The sequence below is a fragment of the Caenorhabditis elegans genome, chromosome IV, assembly GCF_000002985.6.
Source record: "Caenorhabditis elegans chromosome IV".
NCBI lineage: Eukaryota > Metazoa > Nematoda > Chromadorea > Rhabditida > Rhabditidae > Caenorhabditis > Caenorhabditis elegans.
This window is the reverse complement of record NC_003282.8, coordinates 1,923,421-1,948,085: the sequence shown is the minus strand read 5'-3', so window position 1 is coordinate 1,948,085 and position 24,665 is coordinate 1,923,421. Positions and strand designations below refer to the sequence as shown.

The following is a 24,665-nucleotide window of genomic DNA, read 5'->3' as shown; positions in this document are numbered from 1 at the left end:
CCCAATTTTCCGTCGATAAAAGTCTTATAATTCAGTGATCCAAAAGAATTAAAAAATTATATCATCAGAAGCAATTGGAGAGAATCACAGTAACATTAAAAAGAACAACACTAGAAATTTTTTTGATTTTTCGGTCACAACTATGAAGGGGAAAAAAGGGCACTCGTACAGGGGGAAGAAATTGTGAAAAATTTAAAGAAAAATGGGGGAAAAATAGAGAAAAATAGGAAAAATTATAAAGAAAACATACAATTATACAGAAAAAATGAAGAAAATTGGCTAAAAATGGGATTTTTTTTGTAAAAGTGATAATTTTTCTCGAAATTTTATAATTTTTTGTTAAAATGTTCAAAAACTGCAAATTTTCAGATTTTTTGGAAAATTGAAAAAATTGAAAAAAAAATTTTTTTCAAAAAATTTCCGGAAAATTTGAAATTTAAATTTTCTTCAAATATTGATTTCTAGAAAAATCGAAATTTTTTTAAATGGGGCTTTCTTCAGAAATTAAAAAAAAATTGAAAATTCATACTTTTTGAAAAAAATCGATATTTTCTCAATTTTTTTCTAGAAAAAAATGCCAAAAATTAGAAAATTTTTTTTTCGCATTTTTCAAAATTGCAAAGCCCCCACAATTTTTTGAAAAAATCTGAAATTTTCCGAAAAAATTTTTTTTTTCGAATTTTTTCAAAATCTTTTTTCTCAAATTTCCTGGGTAAGAAAAACGCGAAAAATCCCAAATTTCTACACAAAAAAGCAAAAAAAAAAGTGATTAAAATAGGTCCAATGGCATGAAAACTTTGCGGCACGCTCGGGTGACATGGGACAACGGATGATCCTGAAGCGGAAGGATTTCCTTGATTTTCGGCGGTAATTTGTTGGATTCCGAGTCGTATTGAGTGTCGAGAGCATCACGAAGCAGTGCTCTGCCAAATACGTCAATCGATGCGAATTGAATGTCTCTGTAATTGGAAAGCTTTTAAAAATTTGAAAAATTGATTTTTTTTTTGCTGAAAATTTTCGAATTTCAGAATTTCCCCAATTTTTTCTGAGAAATTTCAATATGAAATTCGGATTTCTCGTCATTTTTCACACTTGGGACTCAATTTTCACAGCTCTATCTCAAAATCGCGTAAAGTCCGGTGTTTTGGGTTACGGTAGTCGGTGTTTGCGTACTTTCGGAGCTACAGTAACCCGAAATTTCCAAAATTTGTGCTAGAGCGTCGGGAAAAATGCAGAAAAGTGTTAAAATTCACGAGGAATTCGATTTTCGTCATAAAATTTTAGAGAAACGAGTTCAAAGTGCTGCAAGTTGAGAATTTCAATTTTCACAGGTCTCAAAAAATTTCTAAATAATTTCAATACGAAATTCGGATTTCTCGTCATTTTTCACTCTAGGGACCTTATTTTCAAAGCTCTAGCTCAAAATTGCGTAAAATTGGGGGTTTGGGTTACGGTAGTCGGTGTTTGCGCTACAGTTTTTACTTTTGGCGCTACAGTAACCCGGATTTTTCAAATTTCAAGTTAGAGCGTCAGGAAAAATGCAGAAATGTGCTAAAATTTACGAGAAGCTCGATTTTCATCTTAAAAATTCAAAAAAACAAGTTTAAAGTGTTGAAAACTGGGAATTTCAATTTTCACGGGTCTCAAAAAAATTAACAAACAATTTCAATACGAAATTCGGGTATCTCGTCATTTTTCGTCCTAGAGACTCAATATTCAGAGCTCTATCTCAAAATTGCGGAAAATTGGGGGTTTTGGGATACGGTAGTCGGTGTTTGCGTACATTTGGCGCTACAGTAACCCAAAATTTCTAAATTTGAGCTAGAGTGTCGGGAAAAACGCTAGTCGGAACGAAATTTCGTGCTGCAGATTTCGATTTTGATCAAAATTTTCCGATTCCAGTGAAAATTCCCCACCTAAAAATGGGAAAATGTGCTCCAACATGAACACTTCCATTTTTCACCAATCGCGACGAGTTGACCAGTGTCTGAACTGCCTTAAACAGCAAATTCTTGTTCACCGAGTCGGTGACCGTCTTCCATGTAGCATAGCCCGTCGAATCCGAGCCATCCTCCAATTTTCGGGTGATTTTTTCGGTAAAATCGCCGAAACTTGGCGCGTTTCCATCGTGATTCGGGTTGTAAAAGTACAATGGGAGACGGGTTTCGTCGTGTTGTGTTGGTAGATCAAAGACGCAACGAATGTGATGACGTTCGGCAATCCACGAGAATAAATGGCTCGGAAGGGAGAGTCTTCTGCAAAAAAAAAAAAATTTCGATTTTTTTTTCTGAAAAGCTGAATTTTTTTCCAGCTAAATTTTGTCGTCATTGACAGAATTTTCATCATTTAATTCAAATTCCTCGTCATTGTTCACATTTAAAACTATATTTTCAGAGCTCTAGCTCAAATTCGCTTGAAATTCGGTGTTTGCGTACTTTTGGCGCTACAGTAACCCAGAAAATCAAAAAATTTGGCTAGGATCTGTGGGAAAAGTTCAGAAAAGCGTTAAAATTCAAAATTCAAGAAAAAAACTCGATTTTCACTCATGAAAATTTAATTTATAGAACATGAAAAAATTTTAAGTGTTGAAAAATGAAAAATCCAGTTTTAGGAGGTTTCAAATTTTTTTCAGAATTTTTCTGGTACAGATTTAGAATTCCTTGTCATTTTTCGCTTCTCTAACACTAAATTTTCAAAGATCGAGCTCAAAATCGCGTAAAATTCGGTGTTTTGGACTACAGTAGTCGGTGTTTGCGTACTTTTGGGCTACAGTAACCCGGAATTTTCAAATTTGAAGTTAGTGCGTCGGGAAAAATGCAGAAATGTGTTAAAATTCACGAGGAACTCGATTTTTTCAACTTAAGAACTTAAAGAAACGAGTTTATAGTGTTGAAACGAAAAAAAAAATTAAAATTTTAAAGAGATTCAAAATTTTTTCAAATTTTTTTCAAATTTGAAATTCGAATTCCTCGTCACTTTTCACCTCGAGGGGCGAATTTTCAATGCCGTAGCTCGAAATCGCGTAAAATTCGGTGTTTCGGATTACGGTAGTCGATGTTTGCGTACTTTCGGCGCTACAGTAACCCAAAAATTTTGAAATTACGCTACGATCCTAAAATTCAAAAATGCAGTGATTTTCACCTCAAATAGTATATCAAATTCCAGAAAACCACCGGATGCGTCGTTTTCAGCGATTCATTCCTCATCGCGTCCTTATCAGTGGATAGGAGTGTTTCAAGCTCACGACGGAGCACCAATGGGCTTACAAATGCAACTTCAAGCTGGATATCCGAGGGAGTGGACGTCGTTTTTTCGGGAGTCTGTAAGAAAATTCACAAGTTTTTGAGTTGAAAATGAAAATTTGGGCAGAGGTTCCCCCTACGCGTGACTAAATGTGAACTACTGATAGGCATAGGTGTTAGTCATGTTATTTTTAGTAAAAATAACATGATTAACACCTAGCTTATCAATAGAGCGCATTTGCCACAAGGAATTAGAAATTAATTTAGATTTCTTCAATTGTTAAAATTTTTGCTATCTTTTAAAAGAACTAAATCTTGAAAATCTGTATTTTTGAATCACATTTCTCACAATTCAAAAAAAAAATGGTTTCAAAAGCTGAGAATTGCAGTGTGAAACCTCATTTTCTATCTTCAAAAAAAAAATTTCCAGGGTAAATTAGCTAAGAAATCGGATTTTTCAGGTTTTTTGTCAGTTATGACCTCAAAATTTATATTACCAATTCAATTATGTGCATGTTTTGAACCTAAAACTGAAAATTTGGGCATAGGTTCTCCCTACGCGTGACTAAATGTGAACTACTGATAGTCATACGTGTAGAATATATGATTTATGTAAGGAAATAACATACTCAACACTTAGATTAGCAAAAGAGCGCATTTGTCACAAGGAGGATATTATTGAAAAACGTGATTTTTGAACGAAATTTCACACACTGTTGAAAATTTGTCAAGAAATTTCGCCAGGCTGTCCCATTACGGTTTGATCTACAAAAAACGCGGGAATTCTTTGCCCAGAAAATTGTGACGTCAGTACGTTCTTGCGTCTCTTTTCTCGTATATTTTGTAGATCAACGCGTAGATCACAACGAAATTTGAGCGCCACGTGGATGGTATTCACAAAATTTGAATTTTTCCCAACATTCCCGCAATTTCTATACCGAAATCGGTGTCTCCTGCAGTCCACCAGGCTGATACCAACTACTCTTCATCTCCTCAATCCATCTCATTCGAATTTTGAGTCTCGGCGCGAAAACGCTCTCCTGAATGGCTGCGGTTTCGTTGGAGACGGCGTCTGTCGCCGTTCCGCTTCCCGAGCAGTGTGGGCATATTGTGTTCAAATTCTGATCGTCAACTTTCCAGCCGGCCATGATTTCCTCATCGTAGACCATTGTTCGGCATGACGGGCAGTAGGTGGCGGTGCACAGGATCACCTCCAGTTTTCCTGGAGTTTTTGCGGAGAATTGGGGGAAATCCGCTGAATATGAGCAAGTTTTTGGGTTAGAAATGAAAATTTGGGCAGAGGTTCCCCCTACGCGTGACTAAATGTGAACTACTGATAGTCATAAGTGTTAAGCATGTTATTCTCTATGAAATAGGTAGAAGTAACATGATTAACACCTCAATTATCAGTAGAGCACATTTGCCACAGGAAACTTGAATTTCTATAGAAATTATTTTTTATGATCTGAGATCTAGAAAATATAGAAAACTTCCACAAAAAAATAATAAAGTGTAATATTGAATTTAGTGAATTATTAGCTGGGAAAAATAATTTTTTTAGCCGAAATTTGAAGTTTTTGGATTACTGTAGCTTCATTTTTGAGCGCACATCAAATTCTACGACAATTTTTTAAAAAAAGCTTAATAACTTAATAAGAGCTCTTTTAAATGTCAATTTTCACAAAAAAAGAATAAATTTCAAATTTTTGGGTTTAGTAGAATATGGTTGGGGTACTGTAGGCGTATAGTAGAGTTATTCGGCGGGAATTCAAGTTTCTAGAATAACTGGACCTAGAATTTCTAAAAAAATCAAAAAATCTTGAGATTTCAATAACTTTTTAGAAAAATCCGGAAAATCGGAAGCTTCAAGAACTTTTAGATTTTTCTTTTCTTGAAAATCGACAAAGAGTCCGCAAAAATTAATGACATTTTGTCATGTACGTAATTGTATAGAAAAAATTAATTAACCCTTCAAAAATCGCAACACTTTTTTTTTGAATTTTCGAATTTTCACCTATTCCATCGGAAATCTCCTCGTTTTCCTCGCTTTTCTGACCCTTTTCAACCCGCTCACGGCTCCGTTTCAACTGCAAATACACCTCACGCATCCAATATTCCTCCCGCAGCAGACAGTTCGGTACGCCCGAATCTAGCACATAAGCCGGATCTTTTGGATTCACAAAGAACGGATTTTCCGCAGAAGCCCGATCGTCCGAATAAATCATTCCAGAGCCCATTGCACCGACGGATTTGTTCAATAGTGTGGAAACGCCGAGACGGAATCGAGACGGCATGACGTCATCGTATCCCTTTTTGAATTGATTTACTACGGAATGGAATGATGGAGAAGCTCCGGTTATTGAGCTAGTTTCACTTGATGATTCAGCAGAGTTTTGTTTGGAAGAATCTGTAAAATTTTAAGTTCATTCTCAAGTTTTATCGGGAGAAAATGAAAATTTGGGCATAGGTTCCCCCTACGCGTGACTAAATGTGAACTACTGAAAGTCATAGTTATTAAATACGGTATTTCAGTGATAACATCGTATTTAACACTTTGACTGCCAGTAGAACACATTTGCCACAAAAATTAAAATTTCAGGTTTTTGTTAACCTTTTTCAATTGAAAATTCAATTGAAAATCAAGCAACACACGTGGTGCCAGGTTATCCGATTACTGTTTGATCTACAAAAAACGCGCGATTTTTTTTGCCCAGAAAAATGTGACGCCAGCACGTTCTTAACCATATGAAATCAGCTAGAAGTCTGCGTCTCTTCTCCCGCATTTTTTGTAGATCTCACGGGGTTCTGACCTTTCTCATTGAATTTTCGCGCTCCATTGACAATCGCCTGCCGGACAGCGCGTGGAAAAGTGAAGTGTACTTCACACGGACAAATACATCACTTTTACAACTAAAAACGAGCCGCGACGCGCCATAAATCTAAACAAAATCTCTCCAACCCAAAATGGCCTAGTTCGGCAAATTCTGCCATTTCGATTTATGAGGGAAGCCAGAATTCAAGTCGATTTTTTTTGGGTAAATTTTAAAGTTTTTAAGTATAAAATGAAAATTTGGGCAGAGGTTCCCCCTACGCGTGACTAAATGTGAACTACTGATAGTCGCAGGTGTTACGCTTGTTGATAATTTGACAAGATTAACACCTAGAATATCAGTCGAGTACATTTGCCACAGAGAATTTGAATTCGGAAATAGGGGAAATAATTTTTGGAACAACAGGACTAAATTTTCGCTTCGAGACCATAAAATTTTGAACAGAAAACGCGGATTGAGAATTAGTCATACGTGTTAACTACGACATTTCGGTGAAAATGGCGTATTTAACACTGACTGTCAGTAGAGCTCAGTAGAGCACATTTGCCACAAAAGATTTACAATTTTTAATTTAAAATTGCGATTTTTTGAAAACAAATCAGCTTTTTTCAATCGAAAATCAGCTAAGTTTTCACATATTGTATATTGAAATTTTATAAAATTAAAAAAATGTGGAAAAAAAAATTTGGCGAAAACACAGAGAATTTGATATTACGGCAAAACCCTACGTATTAAGGGTACATAATATTCTGAGAATGCGTATTGTACAACATATTTGACGCGCAAAATATCTCGTAGCGAAAACTACAGTAATTCTTTAAATGACTGCTGTAGTGTCGATTTACGGGCTCGATTTTTTGCCCGTATTATTTTCTTATTTTTTGCCTAATTTTAATATTCCATGGTTGAATAAATAATTTTAATTTTAATTGCAAAAAATTTCAAAAAATAGAGCCCGTAAATCGACACAAGCGCTACGCTACAGTAGTCATTTAAAGAGTTACTGTAGTTTTCGCTACGAGATATTTTGCGCGTCAAATATGTTGTGCAATACGCATTCTCACAGAATTTTGTTCTTGTAATAAACACCTCAATTACCAGTAGAGCACATTTGCCACAGAACAAGATTGTTTAAAAAATTATGTTAAATTTGAATTTTTTACAGATTTTTTTTTCGCAAAAAAATCCAATTTCTTACCAAAAGTAGTACTTTTAATCATTTTAAACATTGGACTATTCGCAATTCCCTTAAACCATCCACTTTTTGCCTCTTTTTTATCGGATTTCGGCGTATTTTCGTTGGAAAATGGCAGTGTAGCGTGATCGGCAAAGAATTTCGCTCTCGCTGGCGACATTCCAACTTTTCCCAGCGATTTTGATCGTTCCTTGGTTTTTTCGCGTGAAACTTCCAAATTTTCAGCTTCCAGGGGGCCCAGAGCACCCAGTGGATCCATCAGCGGCTCTTTTTGCTCCAAATTGTGCCGTTTTGGGGTCATTTTCGGCGAATTTTCCACAGAATCCAGTGGATAGCTGGTAATCTGATAATCCACCGTGATCTCCGCCTGCACATTCTCAGCATTTTCCGTGTTTTCCACCGATTTTTCATCAATTTTCAGCGGTCTTCTTTCCAAATTCGCCCATTTTCGGAGAGTTTCGGCGCCGGTGAGCACAATTCTCAGCAAATTCCACATTTTTATGGCTTTTTGGCGAGCTGGCGACGGCCACGTGGCATCCATAACGGCGCGGTGGTAGATTCCATAGGTGACGGCGTTCTGGAAGAAAATTTTGAAATTCTCGCCGTGCCACAAATGCGCTCCAATGAGAATATTACTCGAAATTTGGGAATTTCTATTGGAGCGCACTTGCATCATGCTTTGGGGGAGGGAGGAATTCAAAAAATTTGAGTAAAAATCTATATTCTAGAGCAAATTGAATAATTTTCTCATTAGAGCGCACTTGAGTCATGCGTTTCGCGGGGGAAATTTAAAATTTGAGTAGATTTTCTCATTGGGGCGCACTTGCATCCTGCGAAATCAATTTAAACGGAATTTCACATTGGAGCGCACTTTCTACATGGGTTCCGCGGGAAATTCAAAACTTTGAGTGGCAAATCGAGATGATTTTAGCGCAAATATAATGATTTTCTCACTAGAGCACACTTGCACCATGTGTTGCGCGGGAAATTTGAAAATTTTGAGTGAAAAATCGCTATTTTTGAGTAATCGGAGCATATTTTCTCATTAGAGCGCACATAGATCATGCAATTGGTGCAAATTTAAAAAATTTCGTGTAAAAATCGATTTTTCAGCAATTTTGACACAATTTCTCATCGGAGCGCACTTGCATCATGCGGTCGATGCGGATTTGAAAATTTGAGTAGATTTCTCATTAGAGCGCGCTTACATCATGCGGTCGGTTGACAATTCAAAATTTTGAGTGAAAAATCGATATTTTTGAGTAATTTAAGTAGATTTTCTCATCGGGGCGCACTTGCTTTTCTCCAATTTTCTCCAATTTTTACCTGTTCAAGCCCAGCTCTTTGCATGGCTCTCATAACCTTGACAGCCATCTCGGGCTCCGAATATTTTCCGCAAAGTTCGATAAGAATTCGATAGCATACTTGATCGAGCGGGAAAATCTCGGTTTTTTCCATTCGATCGAGCACATTAAATGCCAGACGAAGTATTTTCTTCTTGTTTGGAGCAGCGGTGAGGAGGCTATCCAATTGCATGAACCATAGTGAATATGAGTAGAACAGAAGCGTTTTTGACCACTGAAATCGTGAAAAATTAGGAGTTTAGGGGGAATTTTACGGGGAAATTACATGAAGCGGGTTGGTTTTCACAGCATTTGTGGCGGCTAGCAACGAGGAACGGGTTTCCGGTTTTGTGCGAACTGCCGAGCAACGGGATGCTTCTGAAACTTTTTGGAACTCTTCTGAAACTTCTCGGAAGTTTTTGAGTTGGAAATACAAATTTTCGGGGTGGTCGGCAAATCGCCAATTTGCCGGTTTGCCGAAAATTGTCAATTCCGGCATTTTGTCGGCTTGCCAAGAATTTTTTTGCCGATTTGCCGGAAGTTTTCAATTCCGGATATTCGCTGGTTTGCCGGAAATTTCAATTCCGGCGATTTGCCGGTTTGCCGAGAATTTTTATTTTTCCAATTTTCTCCAATTGTCGGTTTGCCAGAAATTTTGAATTCCGACAATTTGCCGGTTTGTCAATTTTCCGAAATTTGTCAATTCCGGCAGTTTGCCGGTTTGCCGGAAATTTTTATTTTCTACAAGTTGCCGGTTTGCCGAGTTGCCGGAAATATTTATTTCCGGAAAGTTGCCGGTTTGTCCGAAATGCTGAATTCCGGCAATTTGGCGGTTTGCCAGAAATTTCGATTCCGGCAAATGTGCCGGTTTGCCAGAAATTTCGATTCCGGCAATTTGCCAGAAATTTTTATTTTCGTCAAGTTGCCGGTTTGCCTGAATTTTTCAATTCCGACAATTTGCGGATTTGCCAGAAATTTTCAATTTCGTCAAATTGCGCGAAAAATCGTTTGCCGCCCACCACCTCTGGCCTATGTTAACAATAGAGCACACTTGCCCCAATAAATTTTAATTTCTGAAATTTCCGCCAATTTTCGAATGGAGATTCATTTTTGATCAAAATCTTGCTTTTTTTCCAAAAAAACTGAAACTTTAAGGTTTTTAAACCAAATGTTACACTGAAAATCGCGAAAAAATTCAAAAAAAATCCACACTTTTTCCAATTTTTTGAACCGTTTGAATCAGCCCAAATTCTCCAAATTTTTCCAATTTCTTACCAAAATGCATGGGAACCTTTTCCCCATCTTTCCCATTTTTCTCAAGTCGATCCAGTTGGAAGTACTCGCTTCGCATTTTCGACGGGAATTCCTTAAATTTTCTTTTATTTTTTTATCACTTAAAGGTGGTGGTGTAGTCGAATTTTTTAATTGTTTTATTAGACTCAAAATTGTCTGAAAACACCGAATTTCATAATGAAACTTCTTGAAAACTTTTCAGAAAAAAAAGTTATGACGGCTCAAAAAATGGCCTAAAATTAGTGAAAATTTGAAACTTGACCGACTTGTCAAGCGGCTGGAAACATTTTTTTTTATGAAATTACCGCCAAATTTTGAGTTTTCAAGTCAATTATCTTGTGTCTTCAACTTCAATTAGGGATTTTAAATTCGATGGACGGCGAGATTTTTAAATTTTTTTACCAAATCTCGCCGTTCATCGACTTTTAAATCCCTAATTGAAGTTGAAGACACAAGATAATTGACTTGTAAACCCAAAATTTGGCGGTGATTTCAAAAAAAAAATGTTTCCAGACGCTTGACAAGGTCAAATTTCAAATTTTCACTAATTTTAGGTCATTTTTTGAGCCGTCATAACTATTTTTTGAGAAGTTTTCAAGAAGTTTCTTTATGAAATCGGTGTTTTCAGACAATTTTGAGTCTAATAAAGCAATCAAAAAAATTTTTTTTTAAATTTAGAACTACAAACCCCATAGACAAATTGCAGCTCTTCGCCAGTCTCCTGATTCAAAAATGGCTCCGGTGCCGGGATGAAGACCTGAAGTTTGAGGGGGATTACTGTAAACTTCAGTTTTTTTTGAATTGGTGAGCTCCTGTATGTGAAAAAAAAATGGACAATGTGGTGTGAATTGTTAGTAGAAGCGGTAAAATTTAACAAAAAAAATTATTTTAAAACCAGTGAAGTGTCGGCTGCTTTGTTGTTTTAGTTTTTTTTTTGAATGATTGCCATAAAGGTTTGGGTAAAATATTCAAATTTTCATCACAAAACACGTGTTTTCTACGATTTTTGAGCCATTTTTTCGAGTTTACCGAGGTTTTTGTGATAAAAAATATATACTTTTCCGAAAATTTTCCAAAAACCAGTAAAGTGTCGGCTGCTTTACTATTTCCCCGTTTTGGGCTAATTTTTGAATTTTCGAAGTTTTTTTTGTTGTAATTTTTAAACTGAAATTTGTAAAAAGGTACGATTTTTAGTTAATTCTCTTGAAACCAGTTAAGTGTTGGCTGCTTAAATTTTTTTTAACGATTTAAGATTTTTTCAAAATTCCTTCAAATTTTTAGCAAAATTTGTCTCGAAAAACTGAAATTTCTAAATTTAAAAAAATTAAGATTTCCGCAAATTTCTAAAAACCGTAAAGTGTCGGCTGCTTCATATTTCTGACAATTTCAGTAGTTTTTTGAGCTTTCAAAGCAGATTTTAAAGCAGACTTTTTCGTAAATTTTTTCAAACCCGGAAAGGGTCGGCTGCTTTATTTGAAATTATAAAAAAAACCAATTTTTGAGCTTTTTTTCAAATTTACGCTGAAGGTTTGAAATTTCAAAAAAAATCCAAAACCAGGAAAATGTCGGCTGCTGTGCTTTTCTCACGTTTTTAAGCCAATTTTTTCGAGTTTTAGGCTCCTTTTTACGTTTTTTCACACTTTTTTTTTTCGGAAAAACACCATTTTCCTTCCCCATATAAAAAGCCATGCAACATGTAAAACAGAGGACCAGAAGCAATTAAAAGAAAAAAATCAATTTTTTCCAATCAAAAAATCACAACAAACCATAGACGTCCTTGTATCAGCTAACGCGTTAATCGTACTCTAAAATTTCGAAAAATTTCACACCTACTAAATCTGCTCTCACAAAAGCCACGAAAATCATGCCAAACACTGCCATGGCCGAGGGGCCGACAAGTTTCAGCGGCCATTTATCTTGCTTTGTTTTCCGCCTGTTTTCTTACGTTTTTCATCGATTTTTTTCGTTTTTTCTTAATAAAACTGATAAATAAATATTTTTTGCAGATGCTAAAACAATTTCCAAGTAAAAAAATTATGTATTCAGTGGGCAAGCAGCGGTGAAAGTGGTCAATGTAAAATGATGGATTACGGGAATACAAAACCTAAACTTTTTCTGAAACATGATACATATGCTGCTTAAATGCTGAGACTTTCACCAAAAAAGTTGAATTTTGAAAACCTCAAAACTTTTTCAGCGGTCTCGTTATGAAAATCAGGTAATTTCAGCATCTAAGCAGCATATGTATCATGTTTCAGAAAAAGTTTAGGTTTTGTATTCCCGTAATCCATCATTTTACATTGCCCACTTTCACCGCTGCTTGCCCACTGAATACATAATAATTTTACTTGGAAATTGTTTTAGCATCTGCAAAAAATATTTATTTATCAGTTTTAATAAGAAAAAACGAAAAAAATCGATGAAAAACAAAAGAAAACAGGCGGAAAACAAAGCAAGATAAATGGCCGCTGAAACTTGTCGGCCCCTCGGCCATGGCCTAGAAACCACTTTTCCTCGTCCCTCGTAAGGAAAAAGTTGCAGTGCCAAAATCCGCCAAAAACTCTGAAAAAAACCTACCGTAGTGTGGCTGTGCGATGTGTCGGGCTCTAAAAGTTGAACTCCACTGATATCTCGACCGTCTGTAATGATGCGGAATTTGCGATAATTTCCTGTTTTCAGCAGAAAAATTCCGCCCACCTTCCACTGCGCTCGTCAACTTTGCAATACAATCATCGAAGAATGCATTATATGTGTTTTTATCCGATACAAAGCTTCGTTCCTCTATAAATCTCATAAAAGACTGCGTCTCCGAGAATCGTTTGTAAAAGTCTGCAGACGAACGGTCACGGGATCTGAAAATTTGGCTTTTTTCCAGACTTTTTGAGTGGATGACTAAATGTGAACTACTGATAGTCATAGGTGTTGAGTATGTTATTTTTGGTAAAAATAACATAATTAACGCCTCGATTATCAGTAGAGCACATTTGCCACAGAACATTTCAAAGTTTCATTGCGAATTTTCGATTTTTTAAAAGAAAAAGCTAGACCCCGTTTTTTTTCTCAAAAAAAAAATATTAGTTTTATTAAATTTTTAATTCGAATGTAACCATAACTAATTTGTATCGAATTTGAAAATTGTTGGTCCCACCATGAAAACTACAGTAATCCAGGCGATTTCGCGGCGAGACCTGTAATTTTTTTTTTAAACGAAAGGAAATCTGTCATGACTGTACTTAAATTAACACAAACGTTCAGCCGGATTCAAAGAGACAAAATGAAAAATCCAAAATTGAGGGTCTGCGGTAAGTTTGAAGAATTTCGTGGCGAGACTCAATAAAACAAAACTGAATTTTTCAAACATTTTCAGAAATTTCTGAATTTAGTGATCGAAGAGTTTTCACATAAAAAAATTAAAAATTAAAGAATCTAATGTGCTGGATTTTTGAACTTTTCAAACCTCCGGCCTTTTTAAGACAAATTTTGTTCAATATTCGCAATTTCACGTAGGATTCGGTGCAAAAATGAAAATTTGGGCATAGGTTCCCCCTACGCGTGACTAAATGTGAACTAATGATAGTCATAGGTGATAAGTATGTTAATTGAATAAGAAATTAACATAATTAACACCTAGATTATCAGTAGAGCACATTTGCCACAAAAAATTTGACATGATAGTTTTTTCCTCGATTTTTAAATTAATATTTCGTGGTTTTTAGAGTTTAACTGATTTTGCTCAAAGGTCAGATTTAATGGATTGATTTTTTAAACTGTTGGCTGAATTTGGAGAAATTTATTGGGAAAACGCCAAATTTCTACGCTTAATATTATGGTAAAATCACTAAATTTTCGTTGTTTAAGCATAATTTTACCCCGGATTTCTACCTTAAAAACCCATCCAAATCGAACAAATTCCCAGTATCTGTAGCATGTTCAGTCATTGGAGCCCCCTTGATAGGCCTTAAAAACGCTTGATATCCCTTCATAATACTCGCGATGAATTTCAAAAAAGCATCGTGAATTTCATTCTCGAACTCTCGTCGTTGTCGCTGTTTTACCAAATCCTGAACAAAATTTTGAAAATTAAAAATTAAAAAATCTTCTCCTCTGGGAGTACACAACCTGATCTACTGGAATAAATCCTCCATCACTTTTTGAATTTGTCGAATAATCCTGTTTCTGCAGCTTTCCAAATATATCCTCCAACGCCGATTTCAGCTGTTTTGCCGGTTTTTTCGGCAACATCGACGTTTTGAAAGTGGCGCGGACTGTCGAAAAACTGATCGTACTTGTGTCCAAATCGAAGCAGGTGACGTCATCAGGTGGATCTTCGTAAAGCTCAAAGTATCGGGAATCGACGCCGGCGATGAATGGAAGCGGGGCATGGAGTACGCCGGCAAGTCCCAACGGACATTGTGGGATGTATGGGCATTGCCAATGGAATGGGAACATCAGAGCACACACTGATTCGGCTACGGCGGCAAGCATCCATGGTCTGCAGAAAAAATTGAAGTTTTAAGAGAAAAACTGAAGTTTTTGGACTGAAAAAGGATATTTTGGGCAGAGCCGTAACCCTTAAAATTAAAATTTCAGGCAATTTGCCCATTTGCCGGAAATTTTTATTTCCGGCAAATCGGCAAATTGCTGGAATTGAAAATTTCCGGTAACTTGTCGGACTAGAAAATTTCCGGAAAATCGGCAAATCGGAAACTTGCTGAAAATGAAAAATTTCCGGCAAATCGGAAAATTGCCAAAAATGAAAATTTGCGGCAAATCAGCAATTCGGCGAAAATGGAAATTTCCGGCAAACCGGCAATTCGGCGAAAATGGAAATTTCCAGAAAACCGGCAATTCGGCGAAAATGGAAATTTCCGGCAAACCGGCAATTCGGCGAAAATGGAAATTTCCAGAAAACCGGCAATTCGGCGAAAATGGAAATTTCCGGCAAACCGGCAATTCGGCGAAAATGGAAATTTCCGGCAAACCGGCAATTCGGCGAAAATGGAAATTTCCGGCAAACCGGCAATTCGGCGAAAATGGAAATTTCCGGCAAATCGGCAATTCGGCGAAAATGGAAATTTCCGGCAAACCGGCAATTCGGCGAAAATGGAAATTTCCGGCAAATCGGCAATTCGGCGAAAATGGAAATTTCAGCAAACCGGCAATTCGGCGAAAATGGAAATTTCCGGCAAACCGGCAATTCGGCGAAAATGGAAATTTCCGGCAAACCGGCAATTCGGCGAAAATGGAAATTTCCGGCAAATCGGCAATTCGGCGAAAATGGAAATTTCCGGCAAACCGGCAATTCGGCGAAAATGGAAATTTCCGGCAAATCGGCAATTCGGCGAAAATGGAAATTTCCGGCAATTCGGCGAAAATGGAAATTTCCGGCAAACCGGCGAAAATGAAAATTTCCGGCAAATCGGCAATTCGGCGAAAATGAAAATTTCCGGCAAACCGGTGAATTGCCAAAATTGAAAATTTCCAGCAAATCGGCAATTCGGCGAAAATGGAAATTTCCGGCAAATCGGCAATTCGGCGAAAATGGAAATTTCCGGCAAATCGGCAATTCGGCGAAAATGGAAATTTCCGGCAAACCGGCGAAAATGAAAATTTCCGGCGGGGTGAAGATTTGGAGTTTTCTTATTAGAAAAATCGGATTTTACGCGAAAAATCACTCTAGTATCAGATTTCCCGAGATTTTTACTGATTTTTACACCAAAAATGATTGTTTTTTTTTGAAAATCTATAAAAATTCAAAATATCCTGAATTTTTAGAAATTTTCATTTTTGGCAATTTTCCGATTTGCCGGAAATTTCCATTTTCGCCGAATTGCCGGTTTGCCGGAAATTTCCATTTTCGCCGAATTGCCGATTTGCCGGAAATTTCCATTTTCGCCGAATTGCCGGTTTGCCGGAAATTTCCATTTTCGCCGAATTGCCGGTTTGCCGGAAATTTCCATTTTCGCCGAATTGCCGGAAACCGGCAATTCGGCGAAAATGGAAATTTCCGGCAAACCGGCAATTCGGCGAAAATGGAAATTTCCAGAAAACCGGCAATTCGGCGAAAATGGAAATTTCCGGCAAACCGGCAATTCGGCGAAAATGGAAATTTCCGGCAAACCGGCAATTCGGCGAAAATGGAAATTTCCGGCAAACCGGCAATTCGGCGAAAATGGAAATTTCCGGCAAATCGGCAATTCGGCGAAAATGGAAATTTCCGGCAAACCGGCAATTCGGCGAAAATGGAAATTTCCGGCAAATCGGCAATTCGGCGAAAATGGAAATTTCCGGCAATTCGGCGAAAATGGAAATTTCCGGCAAACCGGCGAAAATGAAAATTTCCGGCAAATCGGCAATTCGGCGAAAATGAAAATTTCCGGCAAACCGGTGAATTGCCAAAATTGAAAATTTCCAGCAAATCGGCAATTCGGCGAAAATGGAAATTTCCGGCAAATCGGCAATTCGGCGAAAATGGAAATTTCCGGCAAATCGGCAATTCGGCGAAAATGGAAATTTCCGGCAAACCGGCGAAAATGAAAATTTCCGGCAAATCGGCAATTCGGCGAAAATGGAAATTTCCAGAAAACCGGCAATTCGGCGAAAATGGAAATTTCCGGCAAACCGGCGAAAATGAAAATTTCCGGCAAATCGGCAATTCGGCGAAAATGGAAATTTCCAGAAAACCGGCAATTCGGCGAAAATGGAAATTTCCGGCAAACCGGCAATTCGGCGAAAATGGAAATTTCCGGCAAACCGGCAATTCGGCGAAAATGGAAATTTCCGGCAAATCGGCAATTCGGCGAAAATGGAAATTTCCGGCAAACCGGCGAAAATGAAAATTTCCGGCAAATCGGCAATTCGGCGAAAATGGAAATTTCCGGCAAACCGGCAATTCGGCGAAAATGGAAATTTCCGGCAAATCGGAAAATTGCCAAAAATGAAAATTTCTAAAAATTCAGGATATTTTGAATTTTTATAGATTTTCAAAAAAAAACAATCATTTTTGGTGTAAAAATCAGTAAAAATCTCGGGAAATCTGATACTAGAGTAATTTTTCGCGTAAAATCCGATTTTTCTAATAAGAAAACTCCAAATCTTCACCCCCTACCGTAAACTATGAATCAAAATTTTCTGCTCGAGCAGCGCCAGAAGCATCAAATACATGAGATTTTCACTTCCAAGATATTTTAGAGTATCGATTAGTTGAGCTCCGTTCAACGGGAGTTGACTATCATCATGTGAGTCAAAACTGATATTTTCAGCGCCAAGTTGCATGAAAACGCGTGGGCGGCGGGGTGTTGGGAACGAAACTTCGTACATCTGAAAGAAAAATTGGGAATTTTTAGGGAAATTTTCATACTGTTACAGATATATTTAAAATCAGCTCACTGAGAGCTTCAATTTGAGTCCCACCACGAAAGCCTACAGTACCCCGGGGAATTTCGTGGCGGGACCCAAACATTTTCAAAACTATCAAAGCCTAGTCATGATTATACTTATTTTGAAGCTCTTGACGAGCTGAATCTAGGTAAAATATGTAAAAAAATCAAAAAATTCAAAATTAGAGGGTTTAGACAAATTTTTAGAGATTTTCGTGTCGAGACCCAAAATTTTTTTTTCAAATTTCGAAATTTCAGATTTTAAGGTTTTTATGCAATTGCGAGCTCTTATGAGCATTCCATACTTCTTCGAAATTTGAGAAAATTTGGGTCCCGCCACGAAAACTACAGTTACCCTGGCAATTTCGTGGTGGAACCCAGAAACTTTTTAAAAGAAATTCAAGAATTTAATTCATCAATCTGAGAGCTTCAATTTAGATACAATCATGCCATGTTTTCCGTTGTCAATTCAGGGTCCCGCGACGAAATTCTCCGGGTTACTGTAGATTTTCGTGGCGAGACCCAGAAAATGCTCGAATTTCAGCGAAACATGCTACTTTTATACTCAAATTGAACTTCTCGACGAGCTGAATATAACTACAAAAATGACTTCAAAAACTACAGTAACCCGATGGATTTCGTGGCGGGACCCAAAAATTTCCGAATTCAACGGAACATAGTCATGATTATACTTGTTTTGAAGCTCTCGACGAGCCGAATCTAGGTAGAATATGTAAAATATCAAAAATTAAAAATTAGAGGGTTTAGACAAATTTTAAGAATTTTCGTTTCGAAACCCTTTTTTTTTAAACAAATTTTTAAAATTTCGGATTTTAAGGTTTATAAGCAATTGAGAGCTCTTATGAGCATGTCATACTTTTTGGAAAATACAGAAAATTTGGGTCCCACCACGAAAATCTACAGTAACCCCGGGAATTTCGTGGTGCCACCCAAATTTTTAAAAGAAATTCAAGAATTTAATTTTTAAAACTTGGATTCATCAATCTGAGAGCTTCAATTTGGATACAATAATTAAATTCTCCGGGTTACTGTAGATTTTCGTGGCGAGACCCAGAAATGCTCGAATTTCAGCGAAACATGCTAATTTCATACTCAAATTGAACTTCTCGACGAGCTGAATATAACTACAAAAATGACTTCAAAAACTACAGCAACCCGAGGGATTTCGTGGCGAGACCCAAAAATTTTCAAAACTATCAGAACCTAGTTATGATTATACTTATTTTGAAGCTCTGAGCTGAATTCAAATAAAATATGCACCAAATGAGAAATGTATCGTTCAATTGGCACTGGATGTGAACAACTCGGTGTCGATGACATTCTGTGTAGAAAGAAGAGAAATCGTTTGAATGAGTTGAAGAACGGAAAACGCGATATCAGACATATTGACACATTTTTGTAGAAGAGAATCTGCAACTTTATCGAGAATTTTTTCAGCCAAAAAATTGAAGAAACCGCCCCGTACATCATCAGCTGGATCATTATTACTGCCAGAATCCTCCACAGTTCCACCTTCGTCACTTTTCAGGTCCAATTGTTCCAATTGATCTTCGCTCAACTGTTTTGTATATTTTTCGTAAAACGTTACTGCGGAGCCGTAGAATTTTGTACCATTCTGTAAAGAATTGCAAGTTTTTGGGTGGGAAAATGAAAATTCGGGCATAGGTTCCCCCTACGCGTGACTAAATGTGAACTACTGATAGGCATAGATGTTACGCTTGTTAATAATTTGACAGGATTAACACCTAGAATATCAGTAGAGCACATTTGCCACAAAGAATTTGAATTCGGAAATAGGGGAAATAATTTTTGGAACAATAGGACTGAATTTTCGCTTCGAGACCATAAAATTTCGAACAGAAAACTCGGATTGGGAATTAATTCTTGAAGTGTAAATGCCAAGTTTCAGACAGTTGAATTTTGTTATACAGGGGTGGGCGGCCAACTTTTTTTTTCCGGCAAATTGCTGGAATTGAACATTTCCAGCAAATCGGCGAATTGTCGGAATTGAAAATTTCCGTCAAATCGGCAGATTGCCGGAATTGAAAATTTCCGTCAAATTGGCAAATTGCCGGAATTGAAAATTTCCGGCAAATCGGCAAACTGCCGGAATTGAAAATTTCCGGCAAATCGGCAAATTGCCGGAATTGAAAATTTCCGTCAAATCGGCAAATTGCCGGAATTGAAAATTTCCGGCAAATCGGCAAACTGCCGGAATTGAAAATTTCCGGCAAATCGGCAGTTTGCTGAAAATGACATTTTCCGGCAAATCGGTAATTCGTTGAAATTGAAAATTTCCGTCAAATCGGCGAATTGCCGGAATTGAAAATTTCTGGCAAATCGGCAAACCGGCAATTTGCCGAATTTGTAAACAAAAAACATTGCCGCCCACCCCTGATACTGAATATCAAATTTTCTGTTGAATCTCGGTAAAAATTTCAAAGTTTTCCAAAAAATTAACAGATTTTTGAAAACTTCTAGCCTAAAAAAATGAAATTTTGGGCAGAGGTTCCCCCTACGCGTGACTAAATGTGAACTACTAATAGTCATAGGTGTTAAGCATGTTATTTAATAGCATAATTAACACCTAGATTATCAGTAGAGCGCATTTGCCTCAAGAAGTTTGAAATCTGGCTGCATTTTTTATTTTATTTTTGGGTTTTTAATTATTTTATTTTTTGTTGTGAAACAGCGGTTTTTAATCCAAATTTTAGGTGAAAATCACCAATTTTTGGCAACTTTACCTCATCAGTGAGCACAAAAGTGGAAAAACTGCGATCAGGAGGTGCACATTTCGTAGGCCAACACTCGATAAGTGCTCCCATCGGTAGGCAGAACATTGCAACGTTCTGTGCGAGCTTAAAATCTTCCATTTCACCCGAATGATCACTTCGGGGGAAATAATCCAAAACTGCCGGCTTATAGGCCAACCGTTTCGCTGTTCCCTGTGATTTCTTATAACAAATGAAGACATCCGAACCGACGAGACCTTTATTCAGGTTTTTGGTGATTTTGTAGTAGGTGTGCGGTGGGATTTCTCCCTTATTCGCCAGAATAACTTTGATATCTGTCACTACGAATTGGCTCTGTGAAGAGTTTGGTGGAGCTCGTCGATAGGTGAGGTAGATTCCCTGAAATTGGAAAAATTTGATGAAAATGTGAAAAAAAAATCTGTTAAATTTTTGGGTTGAAAATAAAACAATTGAGGAAATTGGGGATTTTTTTCGCGAAAAAATGAAAAAAAATACATGCTTTTGGGAGAAAAATGAAAATTTGGGCAGAGGTTCCCCCTACGCGTGACTAAATGTGAACTACTGATAGTCATAGGTGTTAAGTATGTTATTTAGTTGAGGAAATAACATAATTAACACCTAGATCAGTAGAGCACATTTGCCACAGGAAATTTCATTGTGAATTTTTGATCTTTTGTTCAGAAAAATATAATAAAGTTAATTTTTTTTCTAAATTAAAATCTCAATTTGAAGTTAACAATAACCAATTTTTACCGAATTTGAAAAACTTGGGTCCCATCATGAAAACTACAGTAACCCAGGCAATTTCGTGACGAGGCCCAAAAGTTTCTTAAAGAAAGTAAATCTATGATTGCCTTTTTTTCAAACTTATTGACGAAATGAAAAATCTAAAATTTAGGGTCTCTGCGCAAGATTTGAAGATTTTCGTGACAAGACCCAGTCAAAAGAAAATTGGAATTTTCTGAGGAGTTTCTGAGCAGTTTCTGAATTTAGTGATTCTCTGGGTTACTGTAGTTTTCGTGACGGGATCTTGAAATTGCCAAATTTCGCGAAAACATGGCATGATTACCCATAAGTAAGCGCTCTTCGATGACAATTTCAAGGTCCCACCACGAAAACTACAGTAACCCGGGGAATTTCGTGGTGGGACCCAAATTTTTAAAAAATTCAAGAATTTAATTCATCAATCTAACAGCTTCAATTTGGATACAATCATGCATCCCATGTTTTGCTGAAAATTGCCAATTTCAGGGTCCCGCCACGAAATTTTCCGGGTTACTGTAGTTTTCGTGGCGAGACCCAACATTTTTTTTCAAATTTTAAAATTTCGGGATTCAAAGTTTTCATGCAATTGAGAGATTTTAATTAAGTATGAGCATGCCATACTTTTTGGTAAATTGCGAAAATTTGGGTCCCGCCACGAAAACTACCGTAACTCGGGGAATTTCGTGGTGGGACCCAAGTTTTTAAAAAATTCAAGAATTTAGTTTAAAATATTGAATTCATCAATCTGAGAGGTTTAATTAATATAATCATGACTAGATGTGCTTGAATTTGGAAATTTCAAGGTCCCGCCACGAAATTGGCCGGGTTACTGTAGTTTTCGTGCTGGGACCCAGAAAATTCTCGGTCAGCGAAACATGCTATTTTTATACTTGAATATTGAAGCGGGACCCGAAAAATTTTCAAATTAGCCGGAAATATGTCATGATTATACTTATTGTAAAGCTCTCAGCGAGCCAAATCCAACAAAACCGCCTAAAATTTCTCAAAACCAACCTGTGAAGCGTTATTAACACTTGCACACCGCCCAAACGGTGTCGTCTGAACTACATTCGAATCAATCATTGGCTTATCACCACGTCCTTCGTCCAAAATTCCAATATCAACTAGTGGAAGCTTGTTATAACCTCTTTTGTAGCATAAAAACACTGATTTTTGGCCTATGGAGCCGTGATTCAGGTCTGCCGGGTAGCCCAGTGTAGTCGATTCGATAACGTCGAAACCATCGGGCGGCTGGAAAAAAAATCGATTTTTAAAATAATTTTATTGAAAATTCTAGGTTTTAATAGTAGGAAAATTGTCGTTTTTTGGCTTAAAAATTGAAAATTTTAAGCAAAAAAAGATTTTTTTTTTGCTTAAAAATTGAAAATTGTCGGTTAAATTGGATTTATTTAGCTCAAAAATTGAATTTTTGACCCTAAAATTGACCCCAATTCGGTCCAAAAATTGATTTTTAAATGAAAATTTGATTTGGATCTAAACAATGATTTTTTCGGCTCAAAAATCAGATTTTAATAGCTAAAATTCGATATTTTGTGCAAAAATCGGTTTTTTCAGCTAGAATTCTGAAAATTATAGGAAAAAATTAACTTTTTGCTAAAAAAAAAATCAATTTTTAGCTCAAATTGCAATTTTTTCATCAGAAAACCCGGAGTTTTTGGGGCAAAAACAAAAATTATAGAAAAAAGAATTTATTTTGTTTAAAAATTTATACTTTTTGGTGAAAAACTAATATTTTAACACTAAAAATGTCGAAAATCTCTCTGAATTTCAAAATTTTTCAAAACAAAAAAATTTAGAAAAATCAGAAAAATCACATTTTTCTCAATTATTTGATTAAAACTTTGAATTTTATTTAAAAAAATTTTTTAAACGTATTTTTTAAATTTTTCCACACTTTTTCACCGAGCCTCGGAAAAATGACGGAAATATTTTTTTACGTATATATTTGAAATCAGCTCACTGGTAGCTTCAATTTAAGTCTAATCATGACAAATTTGGGTCCCACCACGAAAGTCTACAGAAACCCGAGGGATTTCGTGGCGGGACCCAAAAATTTTCAAAACTATCAAAACCTAGCCATGATTATACTTATTTTGAAGCTCTCGGCGAGCTGAATCTAGGAAAAATACCAAAAATTGAAAATCCGGAGGTTGAGGCAAATTATTAAAAATTTTCGTTTCGAGACCCAAAGTTTTTTTTTTTAATTAAAATCTTCCGAATTTAAGGTTTTTATGCAATTGAAAGCTTTTAATTAACTGTGATCATTGGAAATTTGGGTCCCACCACGAAAGTCTACAGTAACCCTGGGAATTTCGTGGTGGGACCCAATTTTTCGGAAATAAATGCATTTTTTGTATGAAAAGTTGAACATTTTCTGTTCAATTTTTGGCTTTTTCCCAAATTTCCAGGTTTTTCCATTTTAAGCGAAAAATGCGAGTTTTTTTTTAGTTTTTACATAATTTTTCGGTAAAAAAAGCTAGAAAATCAGATTTTCTTGAATTTTTTCCAGGGAATTGCCCAATTTCATCCAATTTTCCACGCTTTTTCTCACTTTTTCACCGAGACTCGGGAAAATGACGGCAATGTCGGTGATCGGAGCCAGTGGTTGCGTATTTCGGAGCCCACATTCCTCGGACGACGGTTTTAGACGTTCCAGCGGCTGATTTTCGGCCAAACCTGGAAATTTTTGGTTTTTTCGGTAAAAAATGGGATTTTAAACATTTTTAGTACAATTTCGACCAAATAAATGGAAATTTCCGGCAAAACTTATATTTTAATATTTCTAGTCTTATTTAAACCCGTTTTCCATGTTTTTATGCAGTTTTAAATGAAATTTGGCTATTTTTCATCAAAAATTCGTTAAAAAAGCGATTTTTCGACAAGATTTACAGTTTCCAGTGTTTTTTAAACAAATTTTACGTCAAAAACTGGATAAATAATCGAAAATCACGGTTTCTAACGTAATTTCCGAATTTTTGTCGATTTTTATAAATTTTATGCGAAAATTTCACTTTTCAATTTGTTTTTTAGCTTTCCCGCCTGAAAAATTCAGTTTTTCCATTCAAAAAATCACATTTAGTCTTGAAAACTGCCACTTTTCGCCGGGTGTTCCAGGTTTCCTCTATTTTTCCAATTTTCCGGCGAAAAGTCGATTAAAAAACTCACCGGCTATGACAAAATGTTCGAAAAGTCGTCGTTCATCGTGTGATCCGGTTAACCCGGCACCACTACTCATCGATTTTCTGGAAAAATGGCTGAAATTTTCATTAAAAATGGGTGAAATTCAGTGAGAAATGAAGAAAGTGCGGTGGAGCGCGTTTGCATTCGGCTGGTCATCACGAGGATTTCATAAATAGGGTCTATGGAAGACAAATAAACGACGATTTTGAGTGGAAAATGAGTGGAAAATATGAGGAATATCGGAAATAATCATTTAAAAATAGAAAATTTGAAGAAAATTTTGTTTAAAATCCAACAAAAAAAAGATTTTGAGGGTGCAAATCTGAATTTTCGATTTTTGGTCGGACAATGAGAAAAATATTTAAAAAACAAATTTAGGGTTGCAATTCAAAAACAACGTTACATTTCACTCAAGTTTCCCAATTTTCAGCATAAAAACCCGAGAAAATCCGTGCGAGACCTGTCGATTTGCAATGGAGCGCAGTTGTTCATGTTGAGGATATAATTTTATTCGAAATATTAGTTCCTTCAGATAGTTTTTCGAGAAATCACTGAGAAAGGAAATGAGAAAAATATGATAAATGGTTTTTTTGCGACAGACGCCCTATAGGACCCATGGGGGTTTTAAAGTTTAAAATTCTT

General features: G+C 36.4%; 1 protein-coding gene across 8 annotated transcripts; it reads right to left on the bottom strand.

Annotated features, from left to right (window-relative positions):
- Positions 1 to 5: 5 nt before the first annotated feature.
- denn-4 (DENN domain type RAB GEF) lies at positions 6 to 24,085 on the bottom strand (the record flags this gene model as incomplete). 8 transcript variants are annotated; one of them, NM_001307461.3, is made up of 22 exons in its annotated part: positions 7 to 959; positions 1,917 to 2,255; positions 3,142 to 3,320; positions 4,181 to 4,497; positions 5,257 to 5,649; positions 7,272 to 7,845; positions 8,595 to 8,846; positions 8,898 to 8,989; positions 9,887 to 9,977; positions 10,593 to 10,661; positions 11,671 to 11,709; positions 12,482 to 12,543; positions 12,602 to 12,756; positions 13,787 to 13,965; positions 14,024 to 14,396; positions 17,013 to 17,224; positions 18,565 to 18,714; positions 18,770 to 18,919; positions 20,049 to 20,435; positions 21,837 to 22,073; positions 23,395 to 23,519; positions 24,009 to 24,084. In NM_001307461.3, the coding sequence occupies 22 exons, from the start codon at positions 24,076 to 24,078 to the stop codon at positions 770 to 772; spliced, it is 4,635 nt and encodes a 1,544-aa protein (NP_001294390.1). The 8 variants fall into 8 exon arrangements, with proteins under 8 accessions (NP_001294384.1, NP_001294390.1, NP_001294385.1 ...); NM_001307458.3 differs by having other exon boundaries at positions 770 to 959; positions 8,898 to 8,995; positions 18,565 to 18,720; positions 24,009 to 24,078; NM_001307462.3 differs by having other exon boundaries at positions 770 to 959; positions 18,565 to 18,720; positions 24,009 to 24,078.
- Positions 24,086 to 24,665: the final 580 nt, after the last annotated feature.